General features: G+C 42.4%; 1 protein-coding gene across 5 annotated transcripts in view; it reads right to left on the reverse strand.

The window, feature by feature from the left end:
- Positions 1-2,811: 2,811 nt before the first annotated feature.
- Positions 2,812-23,752, reverse strand: part of PRUNE2 (prune homolog 2 with BCH domain) — a 260,462-nt gene continuing 239,521 nt past the window's right edge. Inside the window, exons 15-21 of one of the 5 annotated variants that reach the window (XM_019805122.2) lie at positions 23,525-23,656; positions 22,290-22,376; positions 17,588-17,686; positions 14,373-14,408; positions 13,796-13,834; positions 9,299-9,346; positions 2,812-5,424 (exon numbers count right to left, since the gene is read on the reverse strand). In XM_019805122.2, coding sequence (XP_019660681.2) covers positions 5,394-5,424; positions 9,299-9,346; positions 13,796-13,834; positions 14,373-14,408; positions 17,588-17,686; positions 22,290-22,376; positions 23,525-23,656 — 472 coding nt within the window. In that variant the 3' untranslated portion in view covers positions 2,812-5,393. The remainder of the gene's footprint in view (positions 5,425-9,298; positions 9,347-13,795; positions 13,835-14,372; positions 14,409-17,587; positions 17,687-22,289; positions 22,377-23,524; positions 23,657-23,752) is intronic. The other 4 variants (XM_034646741.1, XM_034646743.1, XM_034646744.1 and 1 more) reach the window with 4 other exon arrangements.

Raw genomic sequence — 23,752 nt, forward strand, 5'->3', positions numbered from 1 at the left:
ATTCCACACTGCAAATTCACCTACTCCACTCAGACTTACGTGCAACCTCAAAATCATACTCGCGGCGCTTTCCAATGGTCACGTGTGGGCCTGTGCAGAACAGTGTAAACTTTGAGCTGCCTGGTGCACGCATTCCAGCTGGGGTCTTACAAGGCAAGGTTCTGCTTCCTGTTTCGGTCTCATACAGTAAACAAGGGTCCTTTTCATGCTCAATTCAGTGCCACGTTTTGCGCATTTTTGTGATTTTTGTTGGTGATTTCACTGTTTACAATGGTCCCCAAGCATAGAGCAGAAATGCTAGCATTCCTAAACACAGGAATTTCTCCGTATGGAGAAAATTCATGTACCAGGTCAGCTTCTTCATCCAGGCATGAGTTACAGTCAGGCTGTTGACTTCGAATTCAATGCTCATGAAGTGACAGTATATATTAACGTGTATTTAAACAGAAACACACATTGAACGAGGCTATGTGTTGATCAGTTCATGGAAACAGTACGATCGGCGGCTCACGGAAGCCCAGCCCTGTAACGGAGGAGCGGTGGGTCAGCATTTGCTAAGTCAGCGTTCTCAGTGACTTTATAGGACACAACTAACCGCGTATAAGGAGAATCAACTATCATTTGTTTTGTAGCAAGAGATAACGAAGACAGGCGAAAACGGGAACTTCATTCACCGATCTAAGGAGGTTGACTTTCACAAGGAGGTCATGATCAACCATCAGGGCTGTAGGTCGCTTATGAGGGGTCAGGCTAGGGAGACAGTAGTTGGCAGTGATCAGCGTCTGCCATCTAGTTATCATTAAAATGGTCATATATTGAAAAGAAATCATTTTGCCTGGCCCAAGAGACTTATGTTGGATGCATGTGAGTGAAACTCGAGAGGAAAATTAGCCTCAGAAACCAGTCCCTTTGCTCTGTGAAGCCCGCAGCCGGGCGAGGAGTGGTACGTACAACCGAAAGGTCCCAGCTCAACTACTCTCTGTGACTGTACAGAGTGATGGAACCCGGGGTGGCTCTTGGCAAGCACACTGTCCCTGCCCACACAGGGAGACGGTGCAACGGCAAGAGGAGCCGGGCAAGAAACAGCCCCTTGGGAGACTCGACGGGCCTTGACACAGCTTGTCTCTGATCTGGGGCTGAAAGCTTAACATTTTATTTGATTTACTTTGAACTTCAGCCCATAACATATTCTTTCCGATTTTGGTTTCTAATGAGGCTCCCAGCTTCATCCTGGGTCCCTACTCCTAGCGCCACCCCGTAGTCTAACTAATGAGCGTGCCGAATCCCTACAGAGGGACGCGTCTTGTATCACATGTCGTGCTGGTGTCAGCACATATGGAAGGTACAGAAACGACCCTATTGAGTCTTTTGAGTTGTAGTGAGTTTTTCTTTCTTTTTCCACTCTCCCCTCCAAGTGTGGCTCTAAGGATGCGTTGCTTCCTAACAGCTGTGGAGTGTGCCACAGAGTACATTCACCACATTCCCACCCGCCCTCTCCCAACTGCTGGACTCCGAGCCTACCTCCCGTTCCCACGGCCTTGGTTAGGGCAAGGGGGAGACGACCAGAACAGTTAACCTTGCAGCGTCATGCCCTTCATTGGACCGTAATCACTTCTCTGTCTTCTCTTGTCCTTACCTTCACTGGGTAGAGGACAATACCCACTCACTGGGATAGTGACTCATTCGTAGATCGTGAGAACATGCAGTGTCTCACTTTCTGTAGAGCAGCTGTTCCTTGGATTATTCCAGCCACTTTGGGAGGGGCAGAGCTACAGATCTGGTTATTAGATTTTTTTTTTTTTTTTAAGGCACAGGGGCTAATTCTGATTTTGCCTGCAGGCTGTAAAAGTGTGTGTGTGTGTGTGTGTGTGGAAACCCCAAACTAAAAATAAAATGCCACTTAATGTATTTTGATTTTAAAACAGATACACGCCCCCAAAGGCAAAGGAAAGAGAAAGGAGAAGTTGACAAAAATCAAGTAACCACAAAAGCCGAAAGTAGCACCGTCCTCAAGCACCAGGGGCCGAGCTAGACTGACATCCACATAAGTCTTTGGCAGAAGTGGAGCTGGAGAAAGACTCTCGCTGACACAGAGAAAGGAAAGCCCATGACTTGTGGAATCAATTTTTATTTCTGAATTATACAGAGAGGCTATATAATATATATATATTTTAATATGGTGGTGTTACATATCTTTATATTATTAACCCACGCTATTTAGGGAGAAATTATTTATTTACCAAAACAGAGTCTAATAGATACTTTATTCTGAGCAAACCCAATACATGGTAGAAAAACTTTCAAATATATAAAAGATTGGTTTGTGCACATCTAAATGTTTCTAAGGGAGCAGACTACTGAGGCATTGTGATTAGATGAGGCGCAAACGTAGTGACATAACCAAATACTTAAAATGACATCTTAATAACACAAAAGCTTAGAGTAGTGACTTCCTCACACAGGTCGGAGTGTATCTTAGAAGGTAGCCCCACGAAACGTTGTATGGCTTCCAAGGAACTTCAGGATTTCTTCTACACCCAGCTAGTGCCCTCACACAAACTTTTTCACTCCTTGATGGTATCTTCTGTGTAGATTTACGTTCTTTCTTAGTCAAGGAGCTAAGCAAAGAGTAACCGGTTGCCACCTTGGGAAAACAAGACTTATGCCCCGTGACCACCTTGGTTCCCTGACCTACACACCTACAGGAAAAGTGTAAAACCGTTCCCAGAAGTCAGAACCAAAGCAAGAATGCTCAGAATGCAAGAGCTAGATAGCTACTGACGTCAATGTTTACATCTGTCTACCTATCTGCTTAGGGATTATTTTTTTCAGGATTCTTCTAGAATTCTATTTACTCGGACTGAATTTACAGAGTGGCTTTTCTCTAGCACGTGCACTTAAATTAAGGTGTCTTTTTAAGGTAATAAAATAGCAGATGCCTATCGGAACAGTGGTGCAGCCCATAGAACAGCCCAGAGAAAAATCAGTGACTGGAAGAGAGGTTCGTAATTTCCATGTAGGAACAGGAAGCTTCCAACAGAATATCGCCTGAGCGGTTTTCCATGAACAGGCTAGACAGGGTCAAGGGAAAGTGAATGGTGAGATTGTTGCCATGTCCGGTTGAATATAACAAGACTCTTCTATCAGAAGCTCTCTGTTCTCAGGCTTGAACCAACTCGACACAACCCTGATTTCTTCATTCCCGCCTGTGGTTCGGGGGACCACTTCATTCATTTTCCAAAATGGGACATGGCTGAGCAAAAGGGAGCTTTGTCAATAACTATACCAGAGCAACAGTGGTCCCTGGGTGAACCTGGGATATTAGGTCACTGGTCTTATGTCAACACGGAGCTCTGGGAGAGGCATAATTTGGGCTTCCCAAGGTGGAGCTGGGTGGAGAGACAGCGTATGTTCTGGGGTTTTTTCTATTGGACAAGACAGATGTTAGGAGGGAGGAGACCCAAAAGAACACAGTTCAACAAAACACTCAGTTGAAAGGGACACAGAGAGGGGAATTCGGTTAAGTATGGCTTATGGAGGGAAGAGCGCTGACCTGTGTGTATGAGCGCGCGTCTGGAAGGCGGGCGGGAGACAGGCATGAAGCGAATGAGGCAGCAACATTCAGTCCCCCGCACAAAGAGGCCTACCTCAAGGTGTCTGCAAGCGCCTGAAAGCCAGGACTCAAGTGCCCTGGACAGCTCTCCTGGATGTAGCCACCAGCCCAAACCCACGGTGGAACCCTGGTCTCCACTGCATTTTTACTATTGCTAGCTTATTAGTAACAGGTGATACCGGAGATTAAGAACGGCCCCCAGAGAGCGTTCAGGACCTCGGCAACACCCGTAAAAACAGCCAAAAGGCTTCTAAGCAGGCTTCACTTGGGGTCACAGAAACAAACCCCAAGCCATGCTTTTGTGGGGAGGACTCCCTGTCTTTTTCAGCCAACGATTTATTTTACTGAGTAGGGAGGCCAACATTTTCTTTTTAAAGAATAAATCATTCTGTTATAGCAACAAACATTCAAATCCTAGGTGGGAGAGGGGGAGAATGGGTGTGCTGGGGCAGGCAGGGCCCAGCAAACTCCTCCTATAAAGACAGTAAAATAGCTTAGGCTTGGCGGCCCATGGTCTGCTGCCACAGTTCCACTCTGCCACTGCTACACAGACTAGCCCCAGGGAGCCTGGGAACCAGCTCGCGAGGCCGTGTCCCCACAAAGCTTTCTTTACGGGTCCTGAAATCTGAATAAATTTCGTATGTCGTGAAATATTAAAAAAAATTTTTTTCGACCCTAGTGTGAAAGCCATTCTTAGTGACAAGGCTGTGTGAAAACAGGTGCTGTGCTAAATTCGGCCATGGCTTTGCCAAGCCCTCTGCCAGAGGCCCGCAGATTTGAGAGCATGTTGGTATTTTAAAGGGCACGTGAAGACCACACAGAGGCATTTTGCAAATGATAGCAGACACTCTTGTTTCCTTTTAAACCTCTGGTCAGATTAAAGCGATTGAAAACAGATTGCTTTTTGTGACGCCTGTGAGAGAGAACTTTAGAGAAATGAAGGTCCCCAAATAATGATTTCTGAGCGGGACACCTCCACTTGAATCCTTGGTACTTACAATGTAACATTTTGAACGAAGCTGACGGCGTGAAGCCCAGATAGCTACCGAAAAATGCCAACATCAGCCCTTAAGTTTCTCAGCATGGAGGTATTCAGCATCCATCGGAGAAATAATGATTTTTAAAAAGACCGATTCACAGAAAACATGATGCCCGATTTGATAACTAAAATAAAACTGATGTGAATTAGAACACCTGGGTCCCTTTGGGACATCAGAGACGATTCACGGGGCCAAGAACCAAGTGGGCACACTCAGCGGATGGTGGCTTCACACCCGAGTCTGGCTTACAGCTGTGCTAAGCGAGTCTAGGGTTTTAAAGGCAGAGTTCCATGGGGGACCCCTTGCCCAGGAAGCGTCGAGCCCCGGGTGTTTTAAACATAAAATGATCGCCAAGGAGAAATCCAGACAATCTCTGGAAACGAAGCCACTCGTGATTAAGAGCGGACAGAAGGTATCTGATAGGTCAACACCCGTCTGAGAGATGAGATACCATTGCACCAAGGGTTAACAGAATATTGAAATGGAAGGTCCTATTGTCTTGCTAAGGTTCAACTGAAATCTTTGAGGCACGTAATTGGCAAAATAGGAAAATACACACGATTTCATAAAATATGCGAAGGGTAAACAAATTCCCTTACTGTTTTTCCCCTTAGAAATTTAGAGTGGTGCCAGGTAGTGCAAAGTGGAAAAAAGTCACATCAGCCCTGTCTCTTCTGGGTAGAGAGGCTTCAGCAGAATCACAAAGCAGAAGAGTGTCCTCTTCTTCCAGCCGAGGCCAACTAGGGCTTTCCTTTTAGCTTCAGGTCAATACTTAGGGGAAAAAAGGAAGAAGAAAATAATGAGAAATGTGAGCAACTCAATATGAAACATTTAGTGATGGTTTGGAGTAGCAGGTGTTTGCTTTTTTCCTTCCTCAAAGGACTTACTGAAAATAAATCATGCAAGGTTCTTACGCTAGAAAAACCTGGTAAATCACAACCCTCCCCTCGTTGTCAAGGCTTTCTCTCAAATGCGGAATGTATTTTTTTTTTTTTTTAAAGCTGTTTCTGGAAGCATTTTACGCCTCTCGAAATGATCGAAGGAGGCAACAGACACGTGGGAGGGCTCGTTTCTGAAGCAGACTAAGGAACATTATTGCATTTTGGGAATAAGGGATCTACTTATTTCTAGTAAATGGCCTTCTCTTGTGGGGCAAATCCATGATCTGCTTGAAGTAACAGCTGATAAGTGCTACATAGCAAGAAAGTGGTCAACAATGAAACAATAGCACAACCAAACAAAACCAAAATAAAACCATACCATAACACTTTCTAGAGCCAAAGAATTTGTTTGAAAGGGGTTGGCCTACCTGATTGAGATGGATTCTTATAACCTAAGGAAAGGTGGTTTTTAAGAAAGTCTCGTGGGCTCCCAATAATCTAGAAAATAATTCTAAGACCTCCTTGGGCCACACTGTACCGCCTCTCAGTGAACCTATCACAACTTCCTGGCACCTACCAGAGAAGAGAGCTCCAGCCAGGACGCTCAAAAGAAGAATTTCAGCCATGAACAAAGAAAAACACCGTTTGAAAGAGGCAATTCGGGGAGTATCTGTGGATTTTGCTTAGACCGGCCTCCCTGGCCCTTCTGTCCACACGCTGCACCTGGGCTTTGCTGGTGGGATCTGTAGCAGCTGAGGGGTTCCTTCATGCTGCTTTGCAAATAAAGCCACGGGTAACCCATGCTGCCTGCCCATCTAATTTACAGGACTAAAAAATATCTTTCCTTTGAAATGCCCTCAATTCTACCATTTATTAGCTTGGGGCCTTGGCCAAGTTACCTACCTTGCCTAAATGTCTATGTCTGTATCTGTATAATAGAATACTCCTACGTCTCTCAACGCTTGCTAGGGATTAAGTCTCAAGTATTTTCAATAGTAAGTAGGAGGGGGAGCATTACTCTAGCAGAATATCGGTAGTGGCTCAGGGTCTTTTTGAAAGGGGCCCTGATAAAAATCTGAAAGCAGAACCCTCACACCATGACGCCCCTTCTGAAACACCTCACTTTTCACTTTTTAAATAAGACTTTTAGTAATCTCTACATCCAATGTGGGGCTCGAACTCATGACCCCGAGATCAAGAGTCACATGCTTCACTAACTGAGCTAGCCAGGTGCCCCCACACTGACTTTCTGGGAAACCGTCTAGGGTTTTAGAAATGTATCCCTTCAACTTTTGGTAAACAAAAAAACTGAAACACGAAAACCTATTTACACAGTTTATGGAAGAAGCCAGGGATGGTCAAAAGTGGACGATTTTTAAGTAAATAAGGAAACCACACTGAAGATTAATTTTTGAGACAACAGTTGTCCTGTGGGGCCAACGAAGCTACCAGCGATGTTACTAATTTAAGTTTCTCCAAATAGTATACATCCCCTGGATCGGATACACTTTTTATTTGCGTAAAACTATTTTAAAAGCATGCACAAGTCTTAGGACATGAACAAACAAAATCCAAACTTGAAAGTGAAGGAGACGAGCACCTGGAAATACTTTTTAAAGTAGAATGCTTTTTGGGAAAAATTTACCTTGAATCAGAATTACAGTACAAAAGGAATATTCCTCCCCTTTGGGCAGGTGGGCTGAGATTTCTATAAGCAACTTTCCAGGGAGACATAGACACTACAGGCCATTCTGGCTTCCCACATGTGTTAAAAGAGGTTCCTTCCAAAGTATCTGACAATATTGTGTAATGATGAATACGAACTCTTGTGTTTTCTGTAGAAAGATCGGGGGATAGGCCTAACTTCCCTTTCTTTAAGGAAAAGAAGAGAGGCACATTTCATTTGAATCTTGGCTTGATTGAGCTCCTCGAAACAGCCTTTGCAGGTTATCCATTCTATACTAGCTACAGAAGGTGTAAAATGCTTCCACGCAGGAGCAGACAAAGGTAAATGAGGCCCCTTATCCTTATACTAACGAAAGCCAGAAATCCAGGGCCAGAAGCCAGCGTAAGAACTTCTTGGCCACTCTTGCCCCTCAGCCTGGATCTCATCCTTTGCGCTGGGATCAGGGGCCTGATAAGGGCTTGGGAAAGACAGGGCTGAAGAAAACCAGCCAGGTGAAGGTTATGTTCTAAGAAGTGGGAAGTAACATTCACCTTTGCAGCATCCCTCCCTCCCCCGTGCCCAGCCCTGTAATGAACCCAAACAAAACGCAGTGCTCTACCCACCCCACCCCCAACCCAGTGAGCCCTACGTACAAACAAGGAGCCAGACAGGACAAAGGAGTGGGTAAGCCCGCAGATGTTGCAGCCTGGGCCATGAGCGACAACCCCTCCAGCAGCTCGCGAACCGCGGGCCTGGGACTCTGCTCTAGGGGGCGCTGTTTCGCAGAGGGAGGGGAAATTTGCAGAGGAATGAAGGTGGCCTAAGGAGCTCTGTTTTTCCCTTGCAAAACTTCGTGTGGCAATTTGCTTAAAGCAATTGTTGCCTTCATCAAAGAGGTGGGAGAGGTGAAACTTTCAGAAAAAATAGCAGTATGATTTCCAAAAGCCCCCTTACGGCCTCTGTTCTTTACTCTTTCTCGCGGGGACCTTCTCTCTGGGGTTTTCATCTATAAACTGCCTTAAACTGTAAGGTCCTCGCGGCCTCCCTGCAGAGCGGCTGTGCTATGATTTTCCATCCTTGCTTAGGACCTCGAGGGAAAGGAAGTCCAAAGGGAACAAAACACGACAGTAGTTGCCACATTTAAGTCCCATCTTTGCCCCTCCTGGATTCGGGGGAAGGACAGTGTTAAATTCTCTACAATTCAGATCAGATGAGGAGCCCTCAGCTGGGTGGCCAGGTTCCCTCGGAGAGCATGTTGGTGACTGCACTTTAGTCCCTGCAACTGACAAGTCTGTTTCTTAGGCAACTAAGTTTGTCCTCCTCCAGACTAACCAAAGTTAGTTCAGAGGCCGCACACCCATTTCAGAATTATGACCACCTCTCTCTGATTTCAAAACCACTGGCTCTGGAACTGCAGACTCAAATCCCAGCTCTGGGACATTTTTACAACTGTAAAGCGTGCGACTGGTCAAATCATCTCTCTATGCCACTCTTTCCAGAGCTGTAAAATGCACCTCGTAGGCTTATCCTGAGGGTAAAAATCAGATAACGTGCCTGAGGCTTTTCACATAGAACTCGGCACGTGGTGGGCACTCACTACGTGTTCGATTTCCACTTCTCACAGGATGAGGCCAGCTGGATTAGCTCTTCCTAAAGTTCCATTCGGACTCCACTGCCTCTTGGAATTTTCAAAACAAGGACATCTTCTCCCCATCCACTCAAATATGAAGTTCAAATGAAAGTGCCAACTTTCACTAATTAAAATAGATGATGTAATTCAGAAAACAGAGTTGCATTCCTCCTGCCCAAATGCTCTTACATCTGGCTCTAACATTCATTTTCTGCTCATTTTTGGACTGGAAAATAGAATGCCAAGTCGACTTAAGCTGTCCGTAGGGAATGTAATAGTGATCATGAAAGAGATGGTGTGGAGCCGGCACATTTCTCTTTAAGGTTCTGATTTGAGAAACGGAGACCCTGAGAGCTGAACATCTGAACAGAGTTTACCCAATCCTTGATGTATTTTTGTTTTCTTTCAGAGCCCAGCCATATGATGTTACAAGTAACCACATAGATGTTACGGATGGTGAATTCTTACTCCTTCTCCATGGAAGACATTTCTGGATCATTGTAAAGGCAGCTAGTTCTGAGTGCAAGGAAAAACAAAATAGGAAGCAAGTAAACATTTTCTCCACTGTTACCACTTTGTAAGCACAACAGACACGGGCATTTTAAACTACTTGATGTCGTCTCATTGCTAATATGGAACAAATCTACACCTGATTCTTTTACCATCGGTTTTGAAATGTAGTAACTGCCGGTGATTTAGAAGCATAAAAGGAAGACTGAAATTCCAAACAGCTCCAGTGGTCTCTTCTGGTCTTGTTACTTTTTCCTGACTTTTCAGTCTACCTTATTCAGAGAGATCATGATATCGCAAGTGTTTCTTTGGAACACAAATAACACACTTTATTCACAAAGGACAGTCCCTCTCAAGCAGCCTAATTTTATTTGCACACGAACACAGTTAACTTTCAGTTTGCACAAGAATGAGGATTTTCGGAGACACTAAAAGAAAAAATGCCAGTGTCAGCTTTCCTTGTTACAGAAAAATAACAGGACACTTACTACTATACGGCTGAGCTGTGTTTGGGTAATAGGAGTGAATCCTAAGATTAACCTAAACTGAATGTGTCCGGAAAGAAAAATGTAACCATATGAAATAAATAAGTTTTGTTACAATGTATGAACGTGTTTATGCTTTTGGTGTAATATTAGCTGCTTTTAATATTCCATATTGGTGGCATTCCTCTGTAAGCAAATTTCACATGTGTTCTGTATTAATTTCTGATTAATAGTACATTTCCACTTTTACTTTCTCCCCTCTGGTCATATTTTATTATGGGCAAACTAAAAAGATTTTATGATCTTTTAATTTCTTATTTTTTAGAAAGATTTTACTTATTTGAGAGAGAGAGAGAAAGCGAGAGCACGAGAGCAGGGGAAGGAGCAGAGGGGGAGGGTGGAGGAGGGGGAAAGAACCTCAAGCCGACTCTGTGCTCAGCATGGAGCCAGATTCGGGGTTTGATCTCAGGACCCTGAGATCATGACCTGAGCCAAAACCAAGAGTCAACCCCCCAGGAGCCCCTCCGTGATCTTTTTAAATGAAAGGGTTCCTTTTATAATGTGAATTATTTCATTAGGTAATACATCTGTTTGAACATAAGAGGTTCAGTTATTCACATTAGACATTTTGTTGAGATGGCAGAAGGTGATCGATCTCCCTGGGAAGGACAGAGGGCTTCCCTCGGCCCCCTCTACCCTTCTCACTGGTGGTCGGGCATTTTTATGGAGAATATTTGGCAACTTGAGTGAACAAGGACAGTCAGGCAAGTGTTGACAGTATGCTAGAAAAACCTAGCAAAGCTGGAATGGAATCAAGAAAAGCCATTCTTCTGAATCTAAGTTTTCTGTGTTTTTTCTTTGCATAATCCTTCCAATGAAAATAGCAATTTCCAATCCATTTAATACTATCATTCCAAAGGCAGCTGATGTTCTTTACCATTTTCAAAATAAGAACGGCTCTCTATACACAACTAGTCCTTCCCACATATTTTCCCTCCTGCACACATGTCAAGTTTTAAGGAAAACATAAGGCAGGCTGAAGAAATCACCTTCTGAAAGTCAATTAAGAGGTGGTGTGTATGTGGGGAAAAGGCGAATGATTGAAAATAAAGCAAAACAAGAGAAAGATAGGTTTTGCTCCCTGATGAGGTAGATGCTTGCCTTTGGTTAGAACCAGCCTGAAGCTTTTAAATAGAGGTCATGTGGAAGGACAGGGTGTGTCTATTAATAGAAAGAACCTAGGTTAACTGGCTTCTAGAACCTAACCATAGGTCTGCAATGACCCTGTTTTCTGAATGCCAAATCATCATATGCAATCTGTCGGAGGATTGGGAGCCACTTCAGAGGCTGAAAGGTAGTTAAAGAGATGTAGCTAGTAGGCTGGTATGGTAGGATTTAGAGGATTTGCGATCATCTGTGGCACCAACCGTGTAAAGTTCTTTCCCCCTACATTTTCAAATGTGCAAATGTATTTCAAGTCCTCGCACATGTAATGTCACCATCAAAAGGTGGAGGATCAGTTGGAGAGGAATTGAGACAGGCAGCTTACCCGCTGAACCCAAAACAAGAGCATTGACTCCTAAGACAAATCTAGTTACTTTTACTCAGGCATTGGCTTTCAGGTGGTGATTGTCGGAGCATGGTCCTCAGACGGGCAGCACAGGCATTACCATAATGTATTAGGATTACCGATGCTGATGCTCAGGCCTGCTGACTCAGAGGCTCTGAGCTGAGTCCCAGGACCCTGTGTTGGAGCCAGTGTTCCATGTGATCCTGCTGTGAAGTCTGAGAACCACTGCTCCACGGTGATGAACTTGATTTTATGCACATTCGTTAATTTATGCAGCAGAAATTTCCTGAGCATCTACTATGTACTAGGCCTGCTTGGTGCTTCTGTCAGGAAGGAGAGCAAGTCGTCTCAGGACCATCCTAGACTATCTGGACACCTGGGGAGGGAGGGTGCGGGGCTAGGGAAGCGAAGAGAGGGAAAGACGGGAGAGGAAAAAAGAGAAAGCTACACAATAAACCCCAAATAACTATTTCCCTAGGTAGCTAAACAGGAAGGGCAGACATGTGCAGGGAGGGAAAACTCTACTGAAGGGAGTGAGATTTTATGGTAATAATGAAAGAACATGGCCATATGACTTACAATGGGTTTGGCTGGAAAATTATTGATTTCCCTCTCCTCAATCTTTTGTCTTGAAAACACCTCCTTAATTTCATAAATATGCTATCATCGTAAAAAAAATCTGAAAGACAAACTCATTGCTCTTTCTGTCTCTGGGGAATCTAATGACACCATGCAAACTGAGTGCAGATAAATGCTAACGGGGTGCCATTACGCCAACATCTGGTTCCTTGGTTCCTAACATCTTCCTTTCTTTTCCAACTTCTGATTTGTAATAGTTGAGTCAGAGACTAAGAAGATTCTGTTAGTGTAGAAATTCAAATACTTTCGAGTACTGTTAGTGTAAACGGGTGTCAGTTATCTTGAACGAAAACTTAAAGATAGGAATATTGTAACACGAAACTACACTAATGTCAATGTTTCTAAGGCAAAAATCTTTCCTTGGATTAATTAATTTCAGTCTTTTTTTTTTTTTTTAATGAGCTCTATGCCCAGTGTGAAGCTTGAACTCACAACCCCGAGATGAAGAGTCACATGCTCTTTCAACTGAGCCAGCCAGGTGGCCCTTTTCCTCAAATTTTAACCCAAAAGGTCCACTCTATAGGCAAATAATTCTACAGATTACCTGCAATAAGAATGTGTTGTAATAAAAAAAAAAATACCTCAATGGATTGTTCTCAGGAGGAATTGGCACTTACACTTATATAGAAAATAAAACCTTATTTATTCAGAATTTGTAGCTTTTTGGACATTGCCTGCGTTTCTGTTTTTGCAGTATCTATTAAAATGGGAACTCGTTGTAGAAATTAACAGTGTAAGCAACATTTGAAGTGGAGAAGAAGCTTTAATATAGTAAACGTTCTAAACAGTACCTGTCTATATTTGACACATAAGTGTCAGAAAAATTAGTTTTTGGACTTGGAAATAAGAAAAGGAAATTACTGGATTTTCTTTCAAAGCAATGCTGAGTTGAGTTTCTGTTGATGGGCTATTTTACAACTCTTTGGGGGCAGAGGTTAACTTGCACATTTTCGTTGAAGAGAGATGCAAATAATTTCTGTCCGGTGGAAAAGATCATCCTAGGTCACTGTTTATTGCCCTGTTGGACATCCATTTTGTATCTAAACCAATAATCTTATCCTAACATTCCTTGATAAATCACCCAATGAAATCTAGCTTTGCAAATGTTCTTTGAACCGGTTTTAACACTTACTAGCTCCTTCATTAAATAACTAGTTGAATAAAATCATTGGCATGTATCCATTTTATAGTTGCATTAAAGTTAAGATTTTGCCCTTTTGAAAACTATACTTTAATAATAGGGAATAATGATTCTTTTTCTATTCATCCAAATAGCTCAGAAGCATTATTTTGTTAAGCAATACTTCCAAGTCCACTAAATAATGTGCTTAAAAAAATCTTGGAAAGTTGCAAAACTGGTTCTACAAAAGTATTCCAAATTTCGACGTGTCATCATTTCTCTCCATTAGTATGAGTTAGTGAGCTTTTGTTGCCTCAAAATATCTAACAATCATGTGGATGTTATGCTATGTGGTAATGCCTGTGATGTGTTCCTGGGCTGTAGTGCCAAAAATTGCATGTACATAAAAAGAAAGAAAGAAACAACAGTAACAAATGTGTTCTTTAAGATAAGATCACAGGGGAAAATAGGTTGTAGTAGGAATACCAGCAATTGCATCTATCGTGGGACAAAGGGAACATTACAAGTGCAGCATTATTATCAGGAGGCAAGACTAAAACACCAGGCATGCAGTCCTCCCGATTCATTCCGGAAATGCAAGCCAACCTCACACCAGCTGCCGAATGAAAAGCAAGTCTTACTTAGCTGCTTCTGATGCTTCCCTCAGTTCTTCATCCAGTCTGCATGAGCAAAAATTATTGGCGTAGAAAAGAAACAAAAAAGAAGCAAGCACAGCATGAGAGAGTCACCCAGCAAAGCGGAGCCAAACATAAGTGGAGCATATGTGCTTTTAGAAACCATCCTTTGGGGCACTGAGACGCGCTCCTTCGATTGGACCTGGTGCCCTTTCCTCCCATTCGGTGTTTCTGTAGGGTTGCTCTGCCAATTCCTTCAGAAAGGTGGCTCTACAAGTTGCAAGGAGATCAGCAACATGCTGGCTGAATAAAGCCGAAACCATCCACATCGGTCTGTGGGGCAGAGTTAGAGAGAGCTTGCAGCCTGGGCCAAGTCAAGGGTGTATCTGGTTTAGTGGGTTTTGGTTGCAGATTTGGCTGACCTCAACAGCTTTACACACAAGACAAAGACCCAGAATGAGAGACTACAAGGAGCTGATAGAATGACCTCTCGTTCTGGCAGCATGTTGAGGTCACCCACGAGTGAGACACTGGTGCACACACACAGAGAGTCCAGCGTGAAGGACGGCTCGGGACAGTTTACCTTACACTTCTCTTATAAGATCTCTCTTCATCGTACCTTACGAGATAAAAAATGAACGCAATGAGGAAAACGAGCAAACAGATGGAGAAACGACAGGTATGTGGTTTAAAGGACAGTCAAAACGAGACAGCAAAAGCCTACCCCCCCTTCCCCCCAGAATCATCAGATTGCCTTTTGGGAGAAAATTTATTTTCATTGGATATAATCCATGAGTTAGAATTCGTAATGATATACAGCCAATCCTCATTATTCGCAGATTCTGTGTCTGCAAATTCGCCTACTGATTAAACCTGTATCTGTAACCCCAGCATCAATACCCGTGGCACTTTCGTGGGCACTTGCTGACTCTCACTGAGTGGCAAAAAATTTGAGTCACCTGATGTGCACCTTCCCAGCTGAGGTCGAACAAAACCAGGCTCTGCGTCTTCGTTTTAGCTCTCGTGCTGTCAACAGGCGTCCTATTTGCAACCTATTTAATGCCATGTTTGCCCTGTTTGTGCTGTTCGTTGGTGATTTCGCCATTTCAAATGGCCTCGAAGCATAGTGCTTAAGTGCTGGCCGGTGTTCGTAAGCACGAGAAGGCTGTGATGTGCCTTACGGAGAATATGTGTGTGTTATAGCAGCTTTGTTTAGGCAGGAGTTATGGTGCCGTGGGTCGTGAATTCAATGTTAGTGAGTCAACGGTATGCATCAGATAAGGTGTCTTTAAACAGAAACACACATAGAACAAGGTTATATATTAATTGGCTAATGAAAATTAACCAGATGCCTGGAGGAACTTAGTCCCATATTTCCCCTAGGAACAATGGTTCCACATTCGCCAGTCAGGGTTCTAGAACATCACGGCCACCAATAACAAGAATTGACTGTAATCAGTAATTATAAATCTGATTCCAGATGGGGCAGGTTTTTCTTTCATTCAAGCCCTTTGATGACAGGCTCCATCCCAGTTGAATACGGGTCTTGGATTGGCTAAGACCAGACTCTTTGAATGTTACTCAGTAACAGGAAGGGGCTATAGCTTGTATCAATTTGAAAATGGCATAACATGAAAATGAGACAGTGGAGGACGGAAACAGAAGTGGCAGAAAGGACATCCAGAGAAGACGGATTGCACAAGACAGGAGAAAACATGGACCCATGGGGAGGACATAGATGGTTGTCAATTTCTTTGAAATGGAACCCTTCCTCCTGAAGAAACTTCTCCTGAATGGGAGCCTTTGAAAAATGATGGGTGTCGATGAATAAAAAGTGTCCTGGACATGTTTAACTTTTCATTTACAAGGTCCCATATGAGACTGAGTCCCTAAAAGCAACATCAGGATAATAACATTCTGACTTGCCAACTGAGTCCAGGAGGCTTCCTGAAGGCATTATGTACATTTTCATTCAATCCTCGGGACCGTTCTATGAATTGCCCTCTACTCCTCCATTTTCTGGATGCTGCAGCTGAGACAATGGAGAGTTTTAATAGGTTGCCTGAAGTCTTAGAGACACTGGGGGACGGAAGGAAGATTCAAATCTAATGCTAAGTCTCCAACATCCATTTTCTTCTTTTTTTCCAACTGCCACAATGTGGAAGCCTTACTGTATTCACCGTGAAAGTGGCCATTTCCCCTTGAAGAGAAAATGTCCTTGTCATCTTTTGCAAATGGAGGCAGCGTTACAGGAGGTGGGCGCTCCAGTGGCTTTTTTTTCTCATGACCTTGAGGTCAAGACCTGAGCTGGGATCAGGAGTCAGGCACTTAACCGACGGAGCCACCCAGGAGCCCCTCCAGTTACTTTATTTTATTCAAAGAGTAGGAGCGGCTCTGGAGATGGGGAGGCACCTTTCTGAGGCAGCCGGACAGAGCTGTGAGGTTCGCTAGGTGTGGGAACCCCAGAAGCTAAGTAGGATCAAAGCCATGGTTAGAATTATAGAAACACTGCTTGATTGGGCTGAGAAAACGGCAGTTCTAAGCCAAATCGCTATCCTGTGTTCACCTCCTATCAGCACAGGGAAAAGCAAATGCATTCGCTCCTGAGCTTGGACTTCAGACAGATACTTTAAGGGAGGTCAAGGAAACTACTAGAAAAGGGGATGGGAATTCTGGTGCCAGGCTGACCTGGGTCTGAATTCTAGTTCCATCTCATCCCTGCTCCTACTTACACTGTGCATAAGTAACTTTTCTTTACTGTTAGTTTCCCTGATCTGCAGATGGGGGTTTACTGTGGAGATTAAACACGTGAAATAAATAAGTATGTCTATGCCCGACATAGTATTGCCACTAAACGCAAGTCCTTTCCTTCCAGTTTCTTTTCCTTTTTTTAATTAATTAATTTTTTTTAGTAAAGGGACTCTTTTTTGGAAGTGCAAATTGGGAGGTCCATTTTGTTATCCGCCTTAATGGAGGAAGACGGGGCAGGGGGGTATCTTTATCTGTTCTCTTTGAGCTAATGGTTAAATTCCTCCCATTTTTAATTAAAAAGACGAGTGAATCAGACACAGTGGAAGAAAAGCACAAGCCCCAGAAAACAATGGTTCTTTGCAACAATGAACCAGACAGGAGGGTTCATTTGTCAGGATCCACATGTTTAAGGCTCAGCTCCAAGTGGTCACTGTTAACTGTTACTCATTATGTTTGCAGCATGATCCAGTGACCTCCAGTCTCCATGCCTGCTCCTCACAGGCTGCGGCTACATTACCCTGTCCTGAGGAAGGCGGTCATCCCTAACGCCGCCACCTACCACCCTGCCTTACCTTTCACCTGAAGGGAACCGTGAAGAAGGATGTGGAAGAAAACAGAGAAACGGTAGTTCCCCCCACCCCGGCCCTTTCCCTAGGGTCATGTGGGTAAGTTCCTTTCTATAAGGCAATAAAGAAAGCAAAGCTATGCTCAGACCCAGCTGTGTCTGTGAGAGTGGGAATCACAGGTGACAGATTCACTGATTCATGTTAACTTCATGCCGTCCCCAAAATGGTAGCAAAATTCAAGGTGAAATGAGCAATAATCAATAACCCCAAGAGAAGATTATGTAAAAGAGGATCTGAAAGGACAGAACAGTTCTCTATGGGTTATGAGAAAAAAAATCTTATTTATTGGAAAATATTTAATATTCGTTTTAAATAGAAGATAATGCCATTTCCCCAGTATTCCAGAAATGAATTCTTTTGCAACCTCCCTCTCCAAACATGCAGTATTTCTTATCAAATCTTGGAAACCATCCAGACTTACTTGATGATGCTCTCTGGAATATGGATGCAATCCATTGGGATCAGCCCACTCAGTTCTGCTAAGCTATTGACATATTTAATTTTACTACTGAATTTTGAACTGAAAAAAAAAAAAGAAAAAGAAAAAAGATATCGTTAGTGGCTACTTCATCCCCCCTAAGGTTGTTGCCTCTTGAAAATCCTGAAAAATGCAACACCTTGGCCCAGTACTTACTAAAAAGAAAGGCTACATATTCGAGTAGTTACAATATGCAAGATACTGTTTTAAGTGGTTTATATTTATTAACACACTTCTTTCTTCTTACAGCCTAATGAGGTAGGTGCTATTCTTCTTCTCTCTCTTTTAAAAAGATGCTCCTCGTGGTCTTTTTTTTTTTAATTTATTTTAAGTAAACTGTATGCCACAGGTGGGGCTTGAACTCACAACTTCGAGATCAAGAGTCACATGCTCTACTGACTGAGCCAGCCAGGTGTCCCATTACTCTCTTTTTAAAGATAAAGAAACTCAAGACACAGGGAGTTAAGTATCTGCCCAAGGTCTCACCTTAAGTAAGTGGTAGAGCCTGGATTCAAGCCCAGGGCAGTGGGACTGCAGCGTGTACACTCCTTTATTTTTTCTAAGTTTTTCTTTTAATTCCAGCTAGTTAACCTACAGTGTTGTATTAGTTTCAGGCATATAACATAGTGATTCACACTTCCACACGTCATGGGGTGTTCATCACAACACCTGCGCTCCTTAATCCCCATCACCGATTTCACCCATCTCCCACCCAGAGTCTGCACTCTCCACCACAATGGCATGGCCCCTCGGTGGTTCCTGCCACTCTCCAGAATCACTGGTTTATGGTTTGTTTGGCTTTGTTTGCTTGTTTACTTGTTTTTACCAAACAAAAATCTTGTCATTAGTTCTTTCAGAATATGTCAAGTTTGATCTATTTTTAAAATATATGTAAACTCATTTTCCTCTTAAGGTTTTGGCTTAAATATATATACATTTATATATATATATATACACATATATGTATATATATGTTAGTGTATATATATATATTAGTTTTTTTCTTCGTTTAAATTTTAGCTGGAGAGTTCATTCCAGATGGACCAATGTTCGAAAACATGTTCCGGTAACCGGAGCTGAATTACAAACAGCTTTCACCTAAACATTATCATGTTAGATGTGTGTAAATGTAACGAAAACAACATGAAATACCACTGAAACTGATCAAGGAATCTGCCTTTGGGAAGGGAGTGAGGGACAGGAACTGGTAGTTGTTGAAGGAAAAACTTGGTCTTGTCCTTAATGATTGGATGTTTTATAAGAAGAAGGGATTTGTATATAATCGCAAACTAATTTTTAAAATGTATCATTCCACTTGAAAGGGAACTTGACCGAGCACTGAACTTTCTTGAAGAGTTTCCCATGAAAAGACCTCCCCCAGTCTACTGACCACACAGAGCTGTCTGCCCCCTGTTCAACTACTGAGCATTCTAGAAGGAAGCGTCTGCAGGGTCATTTCTCTCTAGATTTCTCTCTCACAATGTACTTGCAGTTTGACCCTGGGCCACTGGCTGTGACTTGTGAATAACTTTTGTCTCCATCCAGTCACCCGTAGGCCTCCTGATAAGTCGTGGGTAACACACACCACCAGTGATATGCTACATGTGGCCTCTTCCTTCCCCTGGATTTTTTTTTTTTTTAAGATTTTATTTATTTATTTGACAGAGAGATAGCCAGCGAGAGAGGGAACACAGCAACTTCCCCCGGACTTTCTGAGCTAAATTCAGGTTTGATAAAAGATGGAGTGGGTAGCGGGGGAGACTTCCAGCTCCAGGGTTATGTTCATTAGAATGTACAGTTCTCCGAACACGCCATATTGTCTTCTTCTTGATGTGTTTGCACCTGCTGTTTCTACCAGGTTTCAGCTAACCAGTCCTGTTGGTTCTTCAAAATTCACCTTGATGGCTCATTCTTCTGGAATGCCTCTCTTGACACAGACCCTCAGCCTTTACTCCCCCTGTTACCCCAAACTCAGCTGAGCCCTGAGTTATCACCCCCACAGTGCTACCCTGGATTGTAACTGCTTACTTGTCTGCCCATGTCAGCTGCTAGGCCCTGAGCTTTCTGAGGACAGCAACTGAGCTAATTAATCTCTCGATCTCCACCTCACAGTAAAAAAAATGAATTTCCCATCTACCTCTATCATAGGAGCTACCCTTCAGTGGGGAAAAGACCTAGAATACATTTAGTGACCTCTTTTTTCAGGTCTTAAAATTGGTTGGATCTTTAAAGAGGGTTTCACAGGATGAGACTGTAGGATACAATGTTTAAGTGCTTTAAGTGTTTTTTTCTTTACAGTGAGGCAGACAGTTGGGTCCAAAGCCCAAGTCTACCATTTATTGGCTATATTACATTAGACCTGGGGTTGGAAAAGTATAGCTCATGGGTCAAAGCCAGCTTGTTGACTGTTTTTTTACAGTCTTCCGCCTACGAATGGCTTCTACATTAAAAAAAAAAATATTTGAAATAATATCAAAACAAGACTATCTTGTGACATGTAAAAATTTTTAAGACATTCAGCTTCAGCGTTCCTATGTCAAGTTTGATCGGAAGACAGCCACACTTACCTACATGCTGTCTGTGACTGCTTTCGACCTAGCAGAGCCGAGCAACTGTGACTGAGACCAGATGGACCAGACAACCTAAAATATTTACAGAACGGATTTGCTGGCTCTTGCCGTAGACAATTTATCTGACCTCCCTGAACCTCAGGAACTTTTCCTAAATAAGGGAAACTGTAAACAGCACCTCCTTCAGAAGACTGTCATTACAAGTGAATGAAATAATGCCTGTAAATACTCAATAACTGTAAGCCACTGTTTTCTGTAATTTACCATACTACTATTTTTTTTTTTTTTTTTTATTTGAGAGAGATAGAGACAGCCAGCGAGAGAGGGAACACAAGCAGGGGGAGTGGGAAAGGAAGAAGCAGGTTCATAGCGGAAGAGCCTGACGTGGGGCTCGATCCCGTAACGCCGGGATCACGCCCTGAGCCGAAGGCAGACGCTTAACCGCTGTGCCACCCAGGTGCCCCTACCATACTACTATTTGCTATAATTTTATTATTGCTGGACTTAATATCTTGAAGCTCCCTTCAAGAAATAATGTTGAATTATAATTATTTTTCAGTATTCTTACAGCAATAAATGTTTGGCTATTTATCAAGGAACTTGTTTTATAATTATTACACCTAAACTATTAAACAGACATAGTGAATGAATATGAACACCAGTGTTTACTTTCTTTACCCATTAAACTTAAAAAAATTTTTTTTTATTTTTAAGTAATCTTTACACCCAATGTGGGGCTTTAATTTATAATCCTGAGATCAAGAGTCGCATGCTCTACCACCTGAGCCAGCCAGGCACCTACCATTAAACTTTTTTCTTTTTTTTAAGATTTTAAGTATTTATTTGACAGAGAGAGAGCACAAGCAGGGGGAGCAGCAGAGGGGTGAGCAGGAAGCCCAACGCAGGACTTGATCCCAGGACCCTGAGATCATGACCCGAGCCGAAGGCAGATGCTTAACCAACTGAGCCACCCAGGTGCCCCTAAACTTTCTATAACTCTTCAGTGTGCATTCATTCCTACTCCCCTGTCAAAGGATTTTCTGTTATTAAAATAAGTGGCTTTTTGTATACCTTGAATATTTCATATTATTTTTTAAAGCAATTGAACACAGTATGGTCAAGAACTAAACTCTGCCACAGGAAAACGAGGTTGAACGATGCTACTCAATTGTTGGAAGCAGAAGATGGAAATGCTACATCTACGTAAGTGCACACTGAACGAAGAAGGATGGATCTGGAAGGCACGGGAAACTACGTAAAAAATAAATAAAGGTTTTTAACTTTCAGTTGTTTTTTTTTTTCCCCCTCCAGAAGTGATCAGAATATTTCTCAGAAATTCATTAGCAACTTTGAAACAGAAAACTTTCAATTGATCTAATCTGCATCCGGATGTTGGGTAAGACCGTATTTTACTTGAAAGCTCTCTAGGAAATACATACTGTCCCTTTCATTTAACTGTTCCAAGTCTTACTACATTATGACGCACGTTTGATTTTTCTTTGCTTCCCCAAAATGTAAGGTTATACGGTATCTAACACAACATAGATGGTGAGTAAATACTCACCGAATTGAACTGAATTGAAACCAAGAATGCGCGTGGGCAATCAAAAAAGCTCTCAAAATGGCTGCCCAGCCTCCTTCCCGAAGTTTGGCGGCCTACATGACAGTTGCTCAGAAGAAGAAGGACAAAATCCATTGCTCCTGATTCCGTCCTTGGTTTGTCTTTATTTTCCATTGCTGTGTTGGGCTGCCTCTTCTATTCTCTACAAAATACCCTATCACTTTAAAAGTATTATCTACCCTTCTGTATGTGGCACGGAAATCCCACCACTTCATCTTCTGTGTTACAGCAAGCAATATAGAGTTCATGTTGTGTAATGGGAAAATAGTCATTATAAAATGATGCTCACTTTTACTTAGGGTTTCTTGCTAGATCATCCAAAATATCTTTCCAGGAAAGCCAGAAGCAAAATATGTCTTCCTAAATACTCTCTCAGGTTATGAATTCTTGTTTATAGGACATATTTTGGAAAACTACTAGTAGTACTTTTACTTTTTCTATAGTAACAACATACCTTATAAAAGGTCGTGTCACTGCAAGGATTGTCCTGATGAACCAAGATGGATGAACAATGATGAATGATTTCAAATTCTTTCGCAACCTGTTTTAAAAAAAGAAAAAGAATTACTCATAACCCATTTCCAGTAGGAGTTAAAACAGAAAGTATATCCCCAAATAAGAATATTATGATATTAGAGAGTTCTAGGTAAGTTACCTGATGGGAAGGTATAGAATGACCATGATTAATAAAAAAAAAAAACAAAAAAAACTTTCTGAGATATCATTTATAACTTGTTTGATGCCAACTTCATGTTCCTATAGGAATCCATGTAAAATAGAATGGCTGTATTTCTAGAGTGCTTAAATCTAGAACTCTCATGGTGTATTTCTGCTTAAGAATGCTTTTCATTTTTGCCAGCGTTATCTTTACTATTTTGAAAAGAACACAGTCGTACTAACAACTTAGCCAATTTATTTGATCGACGAAGCCTTGGTTTCTTCTTCTATATTATGAAACAACTAACAGTGTATCATGTGGTTGTTTGGCATCGGGTTACCATGTTAACGTTCCTGACATTCGGGCATGTCTTTCAGCATTAGCGATGCTACTTTATAAGTGTTTGGAACATTGACTGGATCCTAGTTAATATCAGATCAAGCAACGAGCCACCTCTAAGGGAATGCCACACTTATCATAGACAACATAAGTTTGTATGTTTATGATACTTTTCCCGTGGTTGGCAATATAACATGTTTTGTTCCAGTCAAGCCAGTATGGATGGAAGTAAAGTATCTTGAGGAAAAGGTGCACCAAAGCACCAAAGGGCTGGTGGTTAACCTGAAGTATCAGTGAATAATGAAATAAGAGCAACAACAGTGGCCCAAACCCAAACCGTCCCAGTGCACAGAGGCAGTATCAGGATCACGTGAAACCAGTAAAGAATCATGGCTACTCTGGCTTATCAGCATTAGCTGCACCTCCATATGGCAAAGGCATACGCATAGTTTAGAACAGACTCGGTCGTCAGGTTTGAGATGACAACATCTAACAAAATCTAGATTTATTTCAGATTTGGGGCATCAAGGGATACTTTTATTAATATTTTTACAGATTTATAATTTATTATCTGAATTCTGTATAATTCAGTGTTCCTAAAACGTGATCACGTTCTTGGCACGCGACAGGGAATTAGAAATGGGAGTTACCGAGGAAGTCAAAACAGGGATTAAATAATGGCGCCCACATACCGCCTGTCAATCATCTGATAGCATCTCTTCATCCAGCCCAGCCCTGGCATCTTCCGTCTCGGGGTTGCGCCGTTCAAGTACACGATCATATAGTCCTCAGCTACCATCAGCTCTAAAGTACTTATTACATATCTGATCACAGGAAGGAAGAGGAGTGTTTTCATTTCCCACGTGACATAGTTCATCTTATTTACACTCTAATTATTTAACATTTAAATTATAGGGAGT

Source organism: Ailuropoda melanoleuca, chromosome 17 (genome assembly GCF_002007445.2).
Source record: "Ailuropoda melanoleuca isolate Jingjing chromosome 17, ASM200744v2, whole genome shotgun sequence".
Taxonomy (NCBI): domain Eukaryota; kingdom Metazoa; phylum Chordata; class Mammalia; order Carnivora; family Ursidae; genus Ailuropoda; species Ailuropoda melanoleuca.